At 47.3% G+C, this 19,173-nt stretch overlaps 1 protein-coding gene across 1 annotated transcript; it reads left to right on the top strand.

Annotated features, from left to right (window-relative positions):
• The first annotated feature begins 8,076 nt into the window (after positions 1-8,076).
• Positions 8,077-12,868, top strand: MUC20 (mucin 20, cell surface associated). Its single transcript, XM_023757297.1, has 3 exons — positions 8,077-9,340; positions 11,160-11,251; positions 12,724-12,868. Exons 1-3 carry the CDS (start codon positions 8,077-8,079, stop codon positions 12,790-12,792), a joined length of 1,425 nt encoding a protein of 474 aa, XP_023613065.1. The 3' UTR covers positions 12,793-12,868.
• Positions 12,869-19,173: the final 6,305 nt, after the last annotated feature.

The following is a 19,173-nucleotide window of genomic DNA, read 5'->3' as shown; positions in this document are numbered from 1 at the left end:
TGAATGGACAAAGGAACAGAGGGCTTGCTGGAGTTTCCTGTGCTACCACCCGAGAAAACAGGGCTGGGGGGCCCACTCTCAGGGCCTTGCACTCTTAGATGAGTCTCACCACTTCTCCTGTACCTCACCTATGCAGTCTGTGCACACTCAACGTTTTGAGCCTGTGGAGACCTACTCAGACCCTCAGAGGTGGTATAAAGGTTATTATTATTATTATTATTTAATATATTTCTTTATTGATTTCAGAGAGGAAGGAAGAGGGAGAGAAAGATAGAAACATCAATGATAAGAGAGAATCATTGAGCGGCTGACTCCTGCACGCCCCCTACTAGGAATCAAGTCTGCAACCCAGGCATGTGCCCTTGGCCAGAATCGAACCTGAGACCCTTCAATCCGCAGGCTGACACTCTATCCACTGAGCCAAACAGGCTAGGGCTAAAGATTATTTTAAAGTGGAAACATTAAAGAAGATACAGAAAGCAATGTTATCTCAACTTCTTTTATCTGACGAAGGCAGGACCTTCCAAAAATGCAGCTCCCATTATTTCCCTTCAGAGGGTTTTTCTAGCCAATCCACCTCTCAAGGAGACAGCCAGCCAACAGAACCTCCCAAACTTCTCCTTGGAAGCCCCAGAGCTCCTCCCCCACTCCCATCCCCTTGTTAAATTTGGCAAATACACCTTTATTTAGTGAGTTACTCACTACTGAGCAACTTCCTGGTGTACATGTAAATAAACTGTCTTTGTTCCTGTTAATCAGTTCTCAGTTGCTTTGCAGGTCTCCAACCACTGGACCTAATTTTTTTTCTTTTTTCCCATAGTATTTGTCCCTATATAATTCACTTCTTTATTGTGTTTATTATTTGCCATTTCCTCATTAGGAAGTTAGTTCCACATGGCAGGGATCTGTCTTACTAAGGCAATATATTCCAAGTGCCTAGAACGGTGTCTGGCATACAGTAGGTGCTCCAAATGTTTGTTAAGTTAATGAAATAGCCTCCTATGTTGATTCTGGGAGAAAGCAGAGATTGGCTGAAACGGGGGGAGGGGGGGGTGTCCAGGTACTGTCTGATTATTATGGCCCTGAGGCTAACAGTCATGTGGCCAGGCTTGGAAATTCCCCCAGAAACAGAGGAAGATGGACCAGACAAATTCAGCAAACCCAGGGAAGCATTCAGCCAGCTTCCCTCCTGGAGGATTCCTCACCTCCTTAATCGCCATGGCTGAGCTGGTCTGTGGATCATTGATATGATTATATATTGAAAAAAAAAAAAAGAATTGGAGAGTAGGGATGTGTGAAAGGGCACCTGGAATTCCTCTGTAGATTAAGCCACTGGCTGCTGGAATGAGGAAGTTCCTTTCCTGGCTGGGGTGGGACAGAGGCAGCCCAGCAGGGAAGGGAGGTGGCAGAAAGGAGCTGCATTCTTGATGGATTTTTCCCGTCTTTGCTAGGAGGAAGCCTCACACTATTGGACAGGGTCCAGCAGAATTCAGTCACTGCTGTGGCCCTGGGCCCCTTCTCCTCACTTGAAACCCCTGAAGGGGCAATCCACCCTCCCATTTTATAAGGCCAAGCACTGGGGTTGAATGGGAGGGCTCAGCCTGTCAGGAGTAGTCTACAGATGAATGGTGTACTTGGACCTGGAGTCTGAGATCCTTGACCCCAAGTGCTGGGTTGTGAAAGGGCGAGGGCTAGGCCCTCCACCTTGCCCCAGGGTAAAGGCTACGCCCTACATCTTGCCCCAGGGTAAGGGCTACGTCCTCCATCTTACCTTGGCCACGTGCTTGGCAAGGAGCTTCTTCCCGGAAGTCTAAGACTCTGCTAGCCACACCCAGGAACAAGACATCGACTTGCGCCTGGCCAATCGGCAGAGCACAGTCCTTTCTCCTCCCCTTACTCCAACCCCCCTTTAAAACCCGTCTCTAGGCGGGGTTCTCTCTCTCAGCCACTTGGCTTGCCATTGTGTCGGTGAGTCTGGTGGACGGGGAGCTCAAGCTAGCTTGAAATACAGATTCTTATGCTTTTGCATCGGATTGGCTGGCTCCCTGATGTGGTTTCTTGGGGATCTTGAAATCTGGGCATAACAGGTTGTACCCCAGATGGAGCCCCTCAGCTTCTTCTCATACAGTATCCCTTCACCACACACCCTGGACGACTCTCTCCAGCAGCAGAGCCCTTTATCCAGGGCAGGGTTAGGTACTGGAAGACAGTCACAGACCCAGTGCACAACCTCAGGCTGCATGGCCAAGAAGATTGCGGAGCTCTTGTTGACCAAAGCCCAGAGAAGACAAATGACTTGTCCAAGATCACATGGCTGCTGGGCTACTATTAAGAAAGAAGCAGAAAATAGAACCCAGATCTTTAGATTCCACTTTAAAGTTCCTTCTAGTCCTGAGAGCTTGTGATTTCTTGATGCTTTTGCAGCATCTTTCCTCCTTTCTACAGCTGCTTTCATCATAAAACTCTTGTCCTGAAATTCCCAAGGTACCTTGTTCGACCAGTTCATTGGCCCCATGTGGGGTTAGGGTTCTTCTTTAGGCACTTGGGTATATGCCCAGCAGCTTTATTCCCTTCTTTGTGGCCAAATCGCCTAAGTTTCCCTAAGTCATCACCCTCACACTTCCCTCCTCCCAGTCCCTGTGACTGTGACTAGCACATGTACCTTTTCCCTTCTCCCAGCTAGTGCCTTTTTCACCCTGAACCTCCAGGCTGGCAGCAGGGCATGGTCCTGGCTCTGACTGGGATGCGGAGTCACAGGATGTGACAGTGGAATGTTAGAATCAGAGTCCTGCCTGCCCCACACTGGAGAGCTGTCTCCTGCAGACCTCAGGGCTGTCCCTTCTCTCTACTGCTTGAGGGTCAGGGCAGACATCAGGGCTCTCGCTCATTTATTGAGCACCCGAGAGACTTGTTTTTGGTGAGCACCAAGTGTGTGGCAGCAGGCACTGTGCAAGAGTTTACTCTCTTATGTAATTCTCACAAAACAGTCCAGTGAGGTAGCAATATGCCCATTTAACAGCCAGAAAGTTGAAGTTCAGAAAGTTTCTCTAATTTGCCCTAGATTACTAGTATACTAATGAAGTCTAGGATTAGGAATGAGATCCAAGTCTGTCTAAGTAAAAACCCAAGCCCAAGGCATAAGGAGGTGGGGAGGGGTGAAGGGCAGGAGACAGGGAAAGGTGTGTGAAGCACCATCTCCCATGACCTCCTGGGCTGCAGGACCCAAGGGTCAGTATCACTGTGAAATGATTCCATGTTTTCAAATGAAACTGCAGAGAGGAGAGGTCACTGGGCAAGGGGACAGGAGGGTTATCTTGCTGCCAGTGCTCAGTCTGTGCATGGGTGATCAGCTGGCCTCAGTCTGGAAACTACCAGGTCACACCTAGGCAGGTGGCCGGCCCCTCCTCTCTGGGTAGAGGAAGCAGGAAGGGCTGGCTGTGAGAAGCAGTGGGAAGTGTGAGCAGCAGTTGCTGGAGTCCCAGCTAGGATGGGCTCTCTCTGGGCCCTGGCTCTGCCCCTTTTCTTCTGCTGCTGGGAGGCTGGGGCCCCTGGGAGCTCTGCAGGTAAGAGGGCAAGAGGGTCCTGTGGGCTTCTCTCCTGGCAGCACTCTGGGTGTGTGTTTCTGCCCCGGCAGAGGGTGAGGGTAGCGCTCTTGGGCTAATTAAAATTAGCCATAAAGCTAAATGTGAGGTATTACTTGTGTTATAGAAAGACTTGTCCACCCAGTGCTAGCCGAGCCGAATACTAGAATTTCAGTGCAGAAGGATTTTATTGATGAATGGCGCCATCCAGGGGAACTGGAAGCTATGCTCAAAGTCCAAACTCCCTGTCAAGTAGGTTACAGAATATAGGGGGCAAAATCTCAAGACACTGTGGGTTAGGGGGTTCAGGTCATGCTGTGAGCTGATTGGTCAGTGGTGAGGGTAATAAATTATTTCTTCAAGTCTTGAGGACAGCTCTGAAGTCTGTTCTGGTGTCCCTCTGTCTGTTCTCAAGGGAAAACAGCCAGGGGGTGGTTCCTCCTTAGGGCTCAGGAATGGAAACATAACTTAGATCAAGATGTTATCTGTAGCCTGCCAGAGGTCGGGCCTTGTAATCATTAGTCAGGTCCAGGCAACTGGCTTCTGCTGCCTGGGGGTTGCTGCTTGTGGAGAAAGGCTAGGTCTTTGGGGTGTAGATATATGGTGAGAGATATGATTTCTAGAGCTAGGATTTAAAGCTGAATTTAATCAAAGTCATAAGGACCCTGGGTTTCACTATCATTGATAAAGAGTATGCAGATGGCAGTGTGTCCCCTTAAGCATGTATGACACTGCGGTGCATACAAATGAGCGATATCATTTGAGGTTCCCAGGAGTTTTTCCTTCTGCCCGTGGGAGCGTGAGCAAGGGGGTGTAGGGAGGTGCAGGCTGGTGATAAATATGACTAAAGCCAAAGAATGTGGCTTGACGAGATTCTAACTCCTCCAAGTTTATCCTTAAGAAAACACAGTTTTTGTGTGAAACATCTGGCTGTCACAGACTGTTTGGGGAGGGTGGATTCTGAGAGAGACAGGACTTTTATGAAAGAAGAGAACTAACATTGATCTGTATTAGGAACTGTGCCAAGCTGGTCGCATGCAATATATATATATGTATGTATATTTTAAATGGACTTTTTTAGAGCAGTTTTAGATTCACAGCAAAACCGAGCAGAAAATACAGAGATTCCCCTACCCACCATCTCCAAACACACACACAGTGTCTGCCACTAGCCACATCCTGCAGCAATGTGGTCCCTGTATTACAATCAATAATCCTTCATTGACACATCCTTATCATGCATTATCTTTTTTTCCCCAGCTTAAGTAATAAAAATTTATTGAGAATTCCTGGGATGGTTATTATCTCCCAACCCGGAGGGCGGAGCCAACACTGTGGGAAATCCCTGAGAAATGACAGTGTCCCAACAACCCCAGCCAGCACAGTGAGGGGGAAAGTCATTCCCGTGAAAATGGGCTAGTCTCATTCATCCAAGCAGGGCTGGGAGAACAGATGCAGAGGGACCATCACATGGTACTGGGGGAGGAGCAGGGGTGGTGGTGGTGCAGAACCCCAGGCTGGCTCCTCAAGCATTAGGGCAGAAACAGATCCACTTCCTCTCTGGGGGTGGGGTTCCTGGCCCTCAGACTCATTTCTTATCTTGATGAGGCTGTCATTCCCTGTTTTTTTAAAGACTTTAGTTTTCAAGAGCAGTTTTAGATTCACAGAAAAATTGAAAGGAAGGTACAGTGATATCCCAGGTACCGCACACAGTGCACTATCTTTTTAATCCTCACACTAACCCTATGGGAGAGGTATGATTCCCCCTGAAAGGTGAGGAGACTGAAGTTTACTGGGATTAAAGTATCTCATCTGCAGAGCCAGGATCTGATGCCACACATGCCCACCCCTGAGCAGCCACCCACCTCTTGCATGCACTCTGATCTGCAAGGCTTGTGCTGCACATCTTACTTTTAATGTAATTGAATCTTCACAATCCTATGAAATAGGGACCCCTGGCTCCCTCGCACAGGAGAAAATGCAGCCCGGGAGACGGGAGACATGGCCAGGGTCACAGGTTGGTAAGCAGCAGGGCAAGCAGCAAAGAGAGAACTCAGACTCAGAGTCCAGAGTCCACACGCTTTCCTCTCCCCCAGTTCCATTTGAGGAATGGAGCAGGAGAGGTGCAGCAGTCTAGAGCTGTAGAGGCCAGGGTGACCTTGAGAAGAGCCCATCTTGAGGTCTTCTGTTTGAGAAGACCCCTGGTGGGTAAGAGATGTGGGGAGGGGGTTGTGAGAGCCCAGAGATGAAGAGGTTATGGGGTTGGGAAGCATGATGACACCACAAGGCTCCTGGAAAAGGGCAAAAATGTGTGAGGGGAGGTCAGTGGTGAGAGTCCAAGAACCCAAACCACTGTTTGGGCTTCAGGCTGTGTGGGCTGACCCAGAAAGTCTCTGCTTCTATTATGTGGGATCTGAGAGGCTGAGGGAAATATCTCAGGCTTTGAGAGTATATTCCATAAAAGCATGATTTGTGCATGTAGCTAGACTGCACTGGATGAGTCAGGAGATTGAATGTCATGACCTGCCTGACAGGCATGTGGGTACAGCAGGAAATTCTCACTGTATTAAAATAGGTTGTGTGCCCTCAATCTTGACTGACTCCTTGAAAGGACACGGTGGGGAAGGCATGCTTAATAACCCTTGCAGGCTTTGGAATATAAGAACTTCCTGATTCTCCCCACGGCAAGGCAGGGATTGGGAGCCTCTTTCACAGGGAGGAGATGGGGACTTGAAGCGGTCCGGTGGCTGGCCTCACTGGTAAGAGGCAGAGGCAGGATTTGCATCAGTAAATCACTGAGCTCCAGAGCTAGTAAGCAACAGACCTAGGCTGGACCCAGTCTCTTGCCTCGTGGCCCAGTGCTTGTTCACCATTCAGTGGGAGACACCAGAGGACAAGCTGAGGACCTGGGGCCTCATCGTGACACCCCGGGTAGAAGTGACTGCATGGTTCTGGACCTCCTTCAAGTCCTTGGGTACTTTGGGGGCAGTAGATTTCAGAAAAGATCATCTCAAACCATCATAACCTTGAAAATGGGGCTTATATTTTTACCCTTTTCCTTCCAAGAGTAGTGTTACTAGTAAAATGCAGAGTGTCCCCTTAAATTTAAATTTCAGGTAATGAAGTTTTCTTTGGTATAAGGATGTCTCAAATATTGCATGAAAAATACACACACTAAAAAAATTTTTTGTCATTAAAATCATTCCTTGCCCTGGTTGGTTTGGCTCAGTGGATAGAACGTCAGCCTGCAGGCTGAAGGGTCCCAGGTTCAATTCCAGTCAGGGGCACAATTCTGGGTTGCAGGCTCCATCCCTAGTAGGGGGCGTGCAGGAGGCAGCCAAATAATGATTCTCTGTCATCATCGATGTTTCTAGCTCTCTCCCACATCCTTCCTCTCTGCAATCAATAAAAGCATATTTTAAAAGAATAATTCCTTGATATCTGACATTTAAATTCAAATTTAACTGAGCATCCTGTATTTTTATTTGCTAACTCTGGCAACCCTCCCCAGGAGGCTCCTTGGTCCACTGACAGAGAGCCCCTCCCCTTTGGCAGACAGGAGAGGCCCCTCTGTCAGCTTATGAAAGAGCCTGTTGTAGCCCCTCCAGGGGCAATGAGCACCTCCTGGCCCTCCACTCACTAACCTCAAAGGGCTGGTCAAGTGAACAGACATTGTGCCCTGTGGAGAAACGCTGGAAGCATCTCTCTACAAACTGAAGTTTTGCCTCCCCTGGCTCCACGTTGCCTGTAAAAAAAAATGCCTGGTACATCATTTCTGGAGTTCTGGGGTTCCATCCCCATCATCTCAGGCCCATGTTAAGGAGAGGTTTGAGCGAGAATGGGAAGCTGGCCCCTTTATCCTTGCTACAGCCCCAAGAACTCTGCCTGCTCCCCTCCCCTTTTCAGTAGCTAATACCCACATTGTCTCTGGGGGTTCCTCTCACCTAATCCCCCCAACTACCTCTAAACACAAAACCACAGATGCTTCTTATATTCGATGTGTTTTTACTTCCGTGGGGAAACATTTACTGAATGAGAAAAGTATTGATGGGAAAGCGACAAGGATTATTTTAGAAAGTTCTGAGAGTTGTGGTCCCTGCTCTGCAGTTCTTGGCTCATATGGGCTTCTGCTTTCTTGCTCCTCCTTGAGGCTGGATTCTGTCCCTACATATTCCCTCTGAAGTCTTCAGACCAATAATCAACTAGATTCTGGGGCTGACTTGCCTCAAGGGGGCCATCAGAGGACATCAGTTAGGGCCATCCCAGTTTTGTGGCTGCCACATGGGACTGGTCTTCCCATTCCTATCTCCTTCTTCCTTGTAAATGTAGATGACAAATGGGGTAAAAGCACCTTCCCCTCCCATCCTGCTCCCAGCAGTGCCCAGGGCATAAGCATGAGAGCTCCTGCAAAGTCAGTCCACTTGGACTCCTGTCTCACAAAGTTGTCTTACTCAACACAGGCTCCAGCACCCAGGGACCAAGCCCTTTGGTGACAATGAATCACACAGAAGTGCCTGCTGTGACTCTGGGGGTCAACACAAGGTTAGAGGGAGCCTCCAAGACCACTGACCTTGCTCAGGCCTATGTGCCAAGTCACACCCCTTTAGAAACTCAAACCCTGGGCACCCAGACCTTTGATAAGACCTTACTCCCAGCCAGCACCATCTCAGAAGCAAAGATCAGGGAAACCCAAACCATATCTCTTGCAACAGAGACCAGGGCCCTCACAAAAATAACACCTTCCAAGTCCATGTCTGTGATCACTACTTCTGTGGAGACATCAGCCACAAGTGACAGCTCCTCAGGAACTGGAATGACCACAGTTGAGACGGTGACAGACAGTGATCTCTTGGAAGCTGTCTTTGACACCCTTTGTACTGATGACAGCTCTGAAGAGGATGAGAGGATCACCATGGATACCTTGACACGGGCTCACACCTCTGCAGAAGCCAGGGCTCTGGCCTTGGAGAGCAACTCAGCTCCAGATATCACCTCACAAGCCCAGGAGCCTGACATCACTGTTCCACTGAAAGCCATGGTTGCCTACAGGATCACCAACATTGAGGCTACTAATTGCAACATTATAGAAATAGAAGAAACTGCCATCATCCCTGGGACCTCAGACGTAGATCACAGCCCCACAGGAGGAAAGACCCCGTCCATCCCTGAGACATCAGCTTTGCCTGACTTCACTAAAGCAAAATCACATCTCACCAGGACCACAACCCCTTCTGAGGCCTTGTCAGCTGACAGCACCACAGAATCAGTTGAGACCCCACATACTGCCAATAGCCTTACAGGAGAAACAACAGCAGCCGAGGCCACCGCCCCCAGTGGAACTTTGGTGACAGTAAGCATGAACCCCTTGGAAGAAACCTCAGCCCCCTCTGTTGAGACAACAAGCCACGCTGAGGTCTTAGGAGCAGTTACAATTTCCACCGAGGCTGGGTCAACAGTGGGCAGAGCAACTTCCTCTGCTGAGTCCTCAGCTATCTACAGCCTCTCAGATGTAGCCACCATCAAGGAATCCACTCGCTCAGAGACTTCTACCACAGACAGCACAACCAGTGGGCCCGTTCCCACCAGCAGGGGTCCTCTTCCTTCTGTCCATCTGGCAGCAGCCAACAGCAGCCAAGAAACAGATATCACCTTAGCCAAGACCACAGCCTCACCAAAGAGCTCGAGGATAGCCAGTATGGCCGGAGGAAAGTCCCCAGTAGGCACACCCACCACTGCTCGGACCACAGGAGTTACTACAGGTAAGAGAGTACCCATGTGTGATCTAGGGGGATTTGAGGTTTAGAGTCTCCAGGATGTCTACATGCTTAAGGAATAGACAGGAAGGAATGATCCGAGAGCCTCTTTGGAGCCCTGTTTCTGATGTCACCTCTTCATGATCTTCTAGTGATTCTTGCTAAATCAGTAACAAGCAGAGTTAGGGCAGTGTATGGAAAGAGTGCAGGGCTGAAAGTCAGGAGAAATGGTTTGTGATCTGACTCTGCCCTTAACAACCTGAGTGACCTAGGACAGGTCCCTGTCCCTCTCTGGGCTTCAGTGTCTCCATCAGTAGCTGGCATGAACAATGAAGTCCTTCCCAGCTCTGCCTTCTGAGTAACTACTGTGCCCCAGCTGAGTTCCCAAAGCTTATTTGAAGGACATGGCCCTCACGCTCTGGAAGCCTCTGGTTCAGCCAGAACCATGCAGAGGAGCATCCTGTGGGCACCTGGCCCAAGATGCTGCCCTCTGAGTATCTAGGACCCCATGAAAGCGGGCTCACTGGATGCTGAGGTTGGTGCCATAAATGGTGACAAAATAAATAAACTGGGCAAAGGTGTGGGATTTTAAGCTACACCTGTGAGACAACAGCTCCTCAGAGAAGAAATCCCTTGTCCAAGGCTGCTTGGTCAGCTCAGTTCCTGGCCAGTCTGCCACCCCCACCTGCACTTCCTCATGCCTCATCCGCACAATATCCTCCGCTTGCCCTGCCTTTCTGGGAAGGTGATAAAAAACATTAATCACAATCACCTTGCCAAATTTCTTTTGTATTCCAGGCAGAGGTCGCATAAAAATACTGCTCAACCAGAAGCATTGGCACCCACTGCGTGTTTTCTCTGGTCATAGGGATGTAAAGTGCAGCCTAAGGAATATAGTCAATAATATTGTAATATCCATGTATGCTGCCAAGTGGGTGCTTGAAATATTGGAGTGGGAACACTTTGCAAAGTATATGACTGTCTGACCACTATGCTGTACACCTGAAACTAATATAAAGTAATATTGAATGTAAACTGTAGCTGAAAAATAAAATTAAAAAATGATAATTAAAAGCAACCATCACTTTAGGTGGGTATTATTACCCCATATGGCAGGTGAGGAAAACAGATTTAAAGAAAAAAGATAGTGGGGTTCCAGATGAAACTCTGTTTGATGCCAAACTCATATTTTAATTTTCTAAACAATTTATCAATATATTTTTATTTTAAAATTATTTTATTATTTTTTATTAGATGATACAGTCACATGATTTGAAATTCAACAGATACGAAAGGGTACACCATAAAGTGTCTCTCTCCCACTGCTGACCCCAACTACCCAGTTTTCTTCATACCCATAACTGATGGTGTTGCTTTCTTGTGCATCCTCTTCTGGACATGAAATATGCACAGGGAAGTAGCAAAAGGAGGGTGAAAGGTAGCTATATAATATTGATATCTAGCTATATCTACATAAATCTATTAAGATATAGATAGATATCTCACATTCTCCTTTTTATGCATACAGAGTGTATGATAAAGATTACACGTTTCTTTATGGCTGCTCAGTATTCCATTTTGTTTTATCATAATTTATTTAACTAGTCCTCCATGGATGGACATTTAGGTTGTTTAGAGAGAGGGAATTCTCTTTCTCTTTGCAGTGAGGAAATGTAAGCTCCTATGTGAACATAGACACATTTACATATGAGATGAGCACATATATCCTGTGGGGAGGGGACAGGGGCTGGGTAACACCATTCACGTCTTGATTTCTGAACTGACTCCCCCATATTTTTATCTTCCTACTGATCTCAACTTGCAGGTGGGGATGAAGGCTTCCTCCTCCTGAGACTGAGCGTGGCCTCCCCAGAAGACCTCACTGACCCCAGAGTGGCAGAGAGACTGATGCACCAGGTGAGTGGGTGCTTTCTAGGCCAGGGGAGTAGAGGAGAGTGAGCGATTCTTGTGAACTAACTCCCGGGAAGACCTGCAGGGTACAGAAGAGCAACTGTTACACCCGGGAGTCTACTAGTAGTTTCTTATGGCTCATTAGGAGCTAAATCTAAGGATTCCTGCCTGGCTTTGCTCCTGCCTGTTTTTCTTGAGTTCTGAATTGTAAAAAAAAAATATTTTTCTCACCCTCAATTTCCTCAAGCCCTTAGAAGGTCAGGCCTTCTGGCCTCTGGGAGAAGGGCAATCATATCCATGGGCAGATAGGCAGGACTTTTGGTTGCAAGTGGCAGAAACCCAACACAGCTTATACAGAAAAGGCAAAGTACTGGCTGAGAAACCTAGAACTTCATCAAAGTTTTCTCTTTTTCTCTCTCTTAGCTCTGCTCCCTTTATTCTTCAGGGTCTCTCTCCATCTGTAAGGAGAGGTGGCTATGACAGCCCTAGAATCACAAGGCATTTCCTCTCCTGAGTTAATCACATCATTCTAAGGAAGGAATGATGTTATTGGCCTACAAGGGCCACCATGACGGACATTCCCACCCGAACCACATGGAAATCGAAGGATAGCCCCCAAAGGAAATAGAGATGCTAGGAAGAAAAATACCATCGATGTACACTCTAGGGAACCAAGACTGGGCTCTACTTGTACAAGTGGGAAAATTTCTCCTAAAACCCAGACCAATGCTTCTAGTAGTAAAATTCTGGGGTTAGGGCTTTCAGGAATGTTTGGCTCTTTGGAAAATTACAGTGGGTCAGTCTACCTCTGGTGCCCACATCTTGCTACCAGGGAATGGGAACATTTGGGTCTTGAAGTTCTCTTAGGAGAACTCCTCAGATTTCCATAAGTAGTTCCCTGAACATGGCATGGGGATTTTGAAGCAGGACAGCCAAATAAACGACAAATGCCCACTGCGCATGATAATCAAAGTAGCAAGTGTGAATCTCAGTCGAAGAGGAAAGCCAGAGGGTGTCATATCTGAACTCCCCCAAACTGGAAACTATTTCAGGGGTCAGAAAGAAGCCAGGGAGACAGAAGCAGGTCAGGAGCCTAGGTGTAGAACCAAGCCATGGGGGTGTTGGACATCAGTTCTTGGGAGCTGGCCATTGGTTTAGGGCTCAGGGATTAAACAACAAATTATGGGGCCAGATAGATCTGGGTGTGAATTTCACACATCCAGACATGGGGAAGTTACTCCATACACTTTCCTCTCTTATAAAATAAGGCTGATACTACCTGCTTTATAAGGTCACTGTCAGGTTTAAATGACATTATGTGCACAAAGCACCTAGGCCATGCCCAGCCCGCAGGACACTCAGGAAATGTGGTGGCCTCCTCCTTTGTTCTCTCCCTCTGTTCCTTCCTGTCCTTGGTCTGTGGGGAGCGCATGGGCCAGATGAGCTGTAAGTACTCACCTGCTCCTTTTGCCCTCCAGCTCCGCCATGAACTGCACGCCTACCTGCCTCCCATCCAAGTCTCTCTGCTGCGTGTCAGGAGGGACTAGAGAGCATCAGCTGCAGCCAGGCATGGCTGTGTGCCAAGAGGGGGCAGTGCTGCCTTTCTCTGGAATCCACCGCAGACTGGAGCCCATTGCTGTGCCAAGATGTACCTGGAAGGTCCCACGGAGGTCAGCTCGCCTAAGCCCTTACCCCAGACATGGCTGCGGGGCCCTGGCTCACATATGCCCCAGTGTATCTGTGTGGTGGGTGGGGCTTCCCCGTTCCATGACCTTGGACTTAAATGGCACATATTTGTCTTTCAGTAAAGAGTGACCTGATCACCCATCTGTCATCGACGGGGGGCTTCCATCCTACAATAAATTACACTCAGTGTGGCCCCGAGGTTATCTACGTGACCTGTGTGTTTTTGACATTTTTATGGTACAGGGATTTTGTGCATCCTCACTGCCACCTCCCTCCTTTATTGCTCCCCTGGTTCTTGGTTTGGACTTTGATTTCAGCGCTTACTGAGGCTGATGCCAGAGCCTGTTGAACTGTGAGCTCCTTCAGAGCAGGGACCATATTTGTTTATCGCAGCATCCCCTGAACCTAGCAGAGTGCCTGGCCCACAGCAGGATCACAGAGAATGTTTGCTGAATTGACTTGAATTGCAAGCTCTGGACACAGGTTTAACAGAAAGTCTGTAATACTCAATTATTTCTCTACTCAGAGCTCATAAATCACATTATTATTTGTTTTAAATTAAATGAGATGATCATTTCATCTGTGAACAATGACAGTTTCATTTCTTCCTTCCCAATCTGTATATCTTTTATCTCCTCCTCCTTTCCCCCGTATTTCAATGTTAGGACTGACTCCTAGTACGATGTTGAAAAGCAGTGGTGAGCCAGGCAGTTGTGGCTCATTGGTTTAGTGTCCACCTAGGAACCAAGAGGTCCGCAGTTTGCCGACCACTGGCCTAGAGAATGGCAGACTTTATACATCGCTTTAATATTTCTCCTTTTCTCTCTCTCTCTCCCTCTCTCATCAATAAAGACATATTAAAAAAAGAAAGCAGTCATGAGAGGGGATGTCCTTGCTTTGTTCCTGATCTTAGCTGGAAAGCGTTGAGTTTCTCACCATTCAGTATGATGATAGCTGTAAGTTTCTGTAGATTAAAATTTTTCAATTACAGTTGACATACAATATATTAATTTCAGGTGTACAACATAATAGACATTTATATGACTTATGAAGTGATCACCCCATAAGCCTAGTACCCATACAGATTTCTTTTTATCAACCTGAGGAAGATGCCTTCTATTCCTAGTTTGCTGAGAGTTTTGATCATAAATGGGTGTGGATTTTGTCAAATGTTTTTCTTGTTTGTGTGTGTGTGTTTTTTGCATCTAGTGATGTGATCATATGATTTTCCTTCTTTAGTCTTTTCATGTGATAGATTACATTAATTGATTTTTGCATGTTGAACCAGCCTTACATACTTGGGATAAACACTACTTGGTTGTGATGTATAATTCTTTCTATTCATTGTTGGATTGTACTTTCTAAAATTTTGTTGAGGATTTTTTGCACTTCTATTCATGAGAGCTATTGGTGAATAGTTTTATTTATTTTTTATGGTGTCTTGTTCTGGTTTTGGTATTAGGGTACTGCTTGCCTTATACAATGAGTTAGGAAATATTCTCTCTGCTTCAGTTTTCTGAAAGCGATTATAAAGAATTTGTGGAATTTCTTCCTGAAATGTCTGGTAGAATTCACCAGTGAACGCATTTGGGCTATGTGCTTAATTCTTTTATTTTTAAATTTTTATTCATTTCAGAGAGGAAGGGAGAGGGAGAGAGATAGAAACATCAATGGCTAGAGAGAATCATTGATCGGCTGCCTCCTGTATGCCCTCCATTGGGATAGAGCCCACAACCTGGGCATGTGCCCTTGACCAGAGAATCAAACCTGGGACCCTTCAGTCCATATGCTGATGCTCCATCCACTCAGCCAAACTGGCTAGGGCTACTGTTTCTACTCTTGCTTTACTCGAAGGAGCACACCTGTACCATTCGTTTCCCTCTCTCCTTCCCCCACAGGCTCTAAGGGACCCCAGGAGACTTGCAACCAGGGGAGCAATGAGCAGTGGCGGTTTGTCCCAGGCTAACCCCTGAACCTGTCTCAAAGGCCCCCTTTTCTCTGACTTCCCAGTGAGCCAAAGCAGCCCAGCCGGGCTCTCCTGCTGCTTCTTCTATGTCTTTCCTTGTTTCACTCTCCTAAATCTATTTTTGCTGCGGTCAATAAATTCTTACTTGCTTTTCTACATTTTGAAATATTTTCTCTTGATTGAAATCTTTCTCTCAAGAAGACAAGAACCAAGATCTCCTCATCTCCTCAGTAACAGATGGACAAAGATTACATGCAGCAGTAGGCAAAAGGAATAAGAAAGAACACGTAAAATGGCTATAGATTAAAGGCAACGGTGTGTGTGTGTGTGTGTGCGCGCTCGCGCGCGCAAAAGTGCCTTCGGAACTCTATTGTTTCAGCAACAAGGTTGTTAATCTTTCCATAATGATAGGCAGTTCTCAGAAAAGGAGGTTAACTCCCATGTCCCTCTGCGTAGAACTCCCAGCCAGATTAGAATGTACTTTCTCTAATCAGAACAGAACAATCACGGTTAACAGAGCATGCTCACTAGTCTTATAATTACAGCTAGTCCCCAACATTCTATTTCTGCTCCTAACAAACCCACAAAAATCTTTACAGGTTTGAACGTTTCTTACGTTGACAGGCAGTACCAGTTATTAAGATATTGAAATACTAGATACTGTTTGGAAATGGCTAAGGCCCCAGGCCCCCTGAACAGTCCTTTGTCACCTTGGTTCCCAACCTCCCTGGGTGGGCACAATCAGGGTTGGGCACCTGGTGCCCACTGGCCCACACCCTGTCAGCTCACCACAGAAGTACTGCCTGACCTCTGCCCCCTCCCTCTTGGCCATTCTGGCCTGAGCCCTGCTGCACTCCTGGGAGCTGAGTCCTGCTGGGAGACAGTGCCTGCCAAAGGCTGGAACCCATTTCTGCCTGTACCCTCTGCGAGGGGTCGGGGCGGGGGTGTTGGCAGGCTGAGTCCTGCTTCCCTGGGCTACTTCCTGCCACCGCTAATCTCCTCCCTGTGGCTGGATCCTGGCAGTGAGCCCTGCCTGGCACCACAGGCTGCACGTGGGGTGTCTTTGTCAGGCAAACCTGCCTCTGTTGCTGGCACTGGCCCCACTTCCCTGGGATCCTTCCTGGGTGGCACCGTGCCTTTGCAGAATTCTCCTGGGATCCTCCAAAGTGCCTCTCTTACTGGTCTAGCCCCTGCCCATTTAGACCCTGAGGATGCATCCTCCCCCCAATCCCTGTCCCAGGGCACAAAGGCAGAGGCAGAGCAAACCATTCATGAAATCTGCTCACCCCAGGGCCCTCAGTCTCAGGGGTATCACTTGCTCTTTGAGGGACTTTTGAGCATCTGATGAGATGAAATGCAAAAGTGCTTTGCAAACAGTAAAGCATCTTGCAAACACCAGAAGGATTTAAGGCAGTGGTTCTCAACCTTCTGGCCCTTTAAATACAGTTCCTTATGTTGTGACCCAACCATAAAATTATTTTCGTTGCTCCTTCATAACTGTAATGGTGCTTCTGTTATGAGTCGTAATGTAAATGTCTGATATGCAGGGTGGTCTTAGGCGACCCCTGTGAAAGGGTAGTTCGACCGCCAAAGGGGTCGCGACCCACAGGTTGAGAACCACTGATTTAAGGGGGAAATCCACGATGATCAGGTGTGCGGCCAGCTGATTGGGGCCTGAGTCCTCTTCCTCTGGGAAAGGCATCAGAGGGTTGGGAGAGTCTGGAGCCTGCTGTGGCTTCCTCCTTGCCCGATCTGAAATGGTTACAGGCAGTTAGACCGACATGAGCAGAGCAAGGGCGAGGAGCCAGGTACAGAGGTCACCAGGGTGAAAAGTCCTAGATGCTTAGCAAGGGGCAAAACTGGGAAAACAAGAACCTCGTCGTCCCCAGGGTAACCTTTCCTCCCTGAGCATATCACTGGTCATGCTGTTTGGACCCCCTAGCTTTTCATATTGCTAGTTATGGGGTTTAAACCCCCCACCCCTACCTTTCTTCCCTAAAGATAACTTCTAGGACTCAGTTGTATTTCAGCTCCAGGCCCAAGAAAGCAGCACAACCAGACAAGCAACACCAGCCATTCTCCCATGTAAATTATTTAGGTTATTTCTAGTATTTTGCAATTACAATGCTAAAGTGAATTACTTTGGGCATACATATTCTTGTACAACTGGAGATGTCTGACCAGGGTAAACTGCAATTAAGTGGAAAAGCATGTGTCATTTTGTTAGATATTGCCCAGTTCTCCCAAATTAACATTATACTAATTTGCATTCTGACCATCTATCTTTAAGAGCACCTATTTTCCCCCAGGCTTGCCAACAGAATGTGTTGGTGTGCTTTTTAATTTTTGCTAATCTGATAGGTGAGAAATAATATCTCAGTGTTATTTTAATGTGCATTTTTCTTATTAAGTAGTTGAATATTTTTTCATATACTTGCGGAACCTTTTTTGTTGGTTTGTTAATTCTCACTCAAGGATATTTTTCCATTGATTTTTAGGGAGAGTGGAAGAGAGAGGGAAAGACAGACAGAAACAACAATGTGAAAGAGAAAAAAAAATGGCGGAGGCTTAGACGGACGTGTTGGTGCTTTGTCCCGGAGCAGATAGGGGCGAGCAGCTGAAACGGGTAACAATCAGCCCGATCAAGCTGGGGAGGTTCAGCTGAGAGACAGTCTGCAGCCAGGAAAGACAGAGAACTCCTAAAAAATGCGGATGGTTAGAGATTGAGGCTGAAACCTCCCCCTGGGCGCCAGCGCAGCGGCGAGACCGCGCCATCTTGGGTAGCTGTTACCGGCATCCAGAGATCGGCTACTAACCCAGCGGCTACTAACCCGGAGGCAACGACTCGCAAGCAGAGCGACTGCAAGAGCCCAGAGGAGACCTGCATCCCTCCACGGAAAGGTTAGACTTACCCCAAAGGTGCGGTTTGCAGTTCAGGTTGGAGCGAGGAACACGCGCGCGGGCGCAGGGGGAAATCTGCGCACTCCAAAATCCGCGCCCATAGAGGCCAGCGTGACCCGCAAGTGGGGAGGGCTCCCGCAGGGCTGCTGCCAGAAGGTAACACTATAAATGAGCCCATAGTTGGACTGGATGCAAAAGGGCTGCCTCAGAGTTTCCCTGATAGCCGGCTACTTGTTGCCAGGGGCTTGAGCGCGCGCAGACACTCCGCGCAGACACTCCACACAGTTCTGGAGGGTGGAACCCTGCGAGTTCGAACAGCTTCCCAGGCTCTTGTTTGCACACTTCCTCTTACTTCTGTGAGTTTGATTGTTGACCCCAGTGCATGTGATTGCCCAGTTGGGGTCACTAGCAGAGCTTGTAGGGGAAGATTGTTTTTGGGGAGCCTGGGAAACAGAGCTGGGAGTGGCGCCTGGGGAACCAGCTCTGGGCGGAGCTGGTTCAGGTACAATAGAGAGCTCCTGGTCAGAGAGAACTTATAGCCTCGGAGGTCAATCCAGACACACTGCCACTCAGAGGCAGAGCCACGAACTGACTCTTCTGTAAATACAGATAAGGCAATAAGGGGATTTTACGGCCGGCCTTAAAATCAGGACTGTGGCTTACAACACGGAGGAACAGTGTATCAGAGGGAAATTCAACATTCTCCTGAATTCCGGGCGTGCCAATAAGAAGAGTAGAAGATCTGAAGCACCTGCATTACTGCACATTTTTATTTTTATTTTTTTAAATTACTTTTTCTCCTTTTAACTAAGAAAACATTTTTTTTTCTTTTTTTCTTTTTTCTTTTTCTCCATCACCTGATTTTGCCCTTTCAGCTACTACATTTTTATTTTTAACTAGTATTATTACCGCTACCTTTTTACCATTCTTTAAAGTGTCATTTTATTTTGTCTTTATTTTATTTTGGGACTAATGTTCTCCATTCTATTTTCATCGTTCCTTTAGCAACATTTTTCTCTACCTCAATTTGCCTCTGTGCTAAACAATCTTCCCCACTTTTTCCCTTTTGCTGTCCTGTTTCTCTTACCCTACTCCAGCTTTTGATTTTCCCTATTCTTTTTACCCCCTGTCAAAATTTAACCCTGCTTATATATCCTACGTCCAATCCCCTGTTCTAAATCCTTATACACCTTTCCCTTATCTTCCTTCACTATCCAATTTTTTTTTCTCTTCTTCTTCTTCTTTTCTCTCTCTATTGTTTTATTGTTGTTTGCTTGATTGACGAGTATATTGGGTTTTTTTTTTAGGATTGTTTGTGAGGTTAGACTGCTTATTCTTTTTATTTTCCTGCCCCTCCCTCTCCCCCCCCCCCCCC

This window comes from Myotis lucifugus, unplaced genomic scaffold (genome assembly GCF_000147115.1).
Source record: "Myotis lucifugus unplaced genomic scaffold, Myoluc2.0 scaffold_105, whole genome shotgun sequence".
In the NCBI taxonomy this organism is placed as follows: Eukaryota; Metazoa; Chordata; class Mammalia; order Chiroptera; family Vespertilionidae; genus Myotis; species Myotis lucifugus.
This window is presented reverse-complemented; position numbering and strand designations above follow the sequence as displayed.

Coding starts and splice junctions, on each gene's coding strand:
- MUC20 (XM_023757297.1), top strand. CDS start 8,077: ATGAATCACACAGAAGTGCCTGCTGTGACTCTGGGGGTCAACACAAGG. Junction 9,341..11,159: donor GACCACAGGAGTTACTACAG/GTAAGAGAGTAC, acceptor CTCAACTTGCAG/GTGGGGATGAAGGCTTCCTC. Junction 11,252..12,723: donor CAGAGAGACTGATGCACCAG/GTGAGTGGGTGC, acceptor TTTGCCCTCCAG/CTCCGCCATGAACTGCACGC.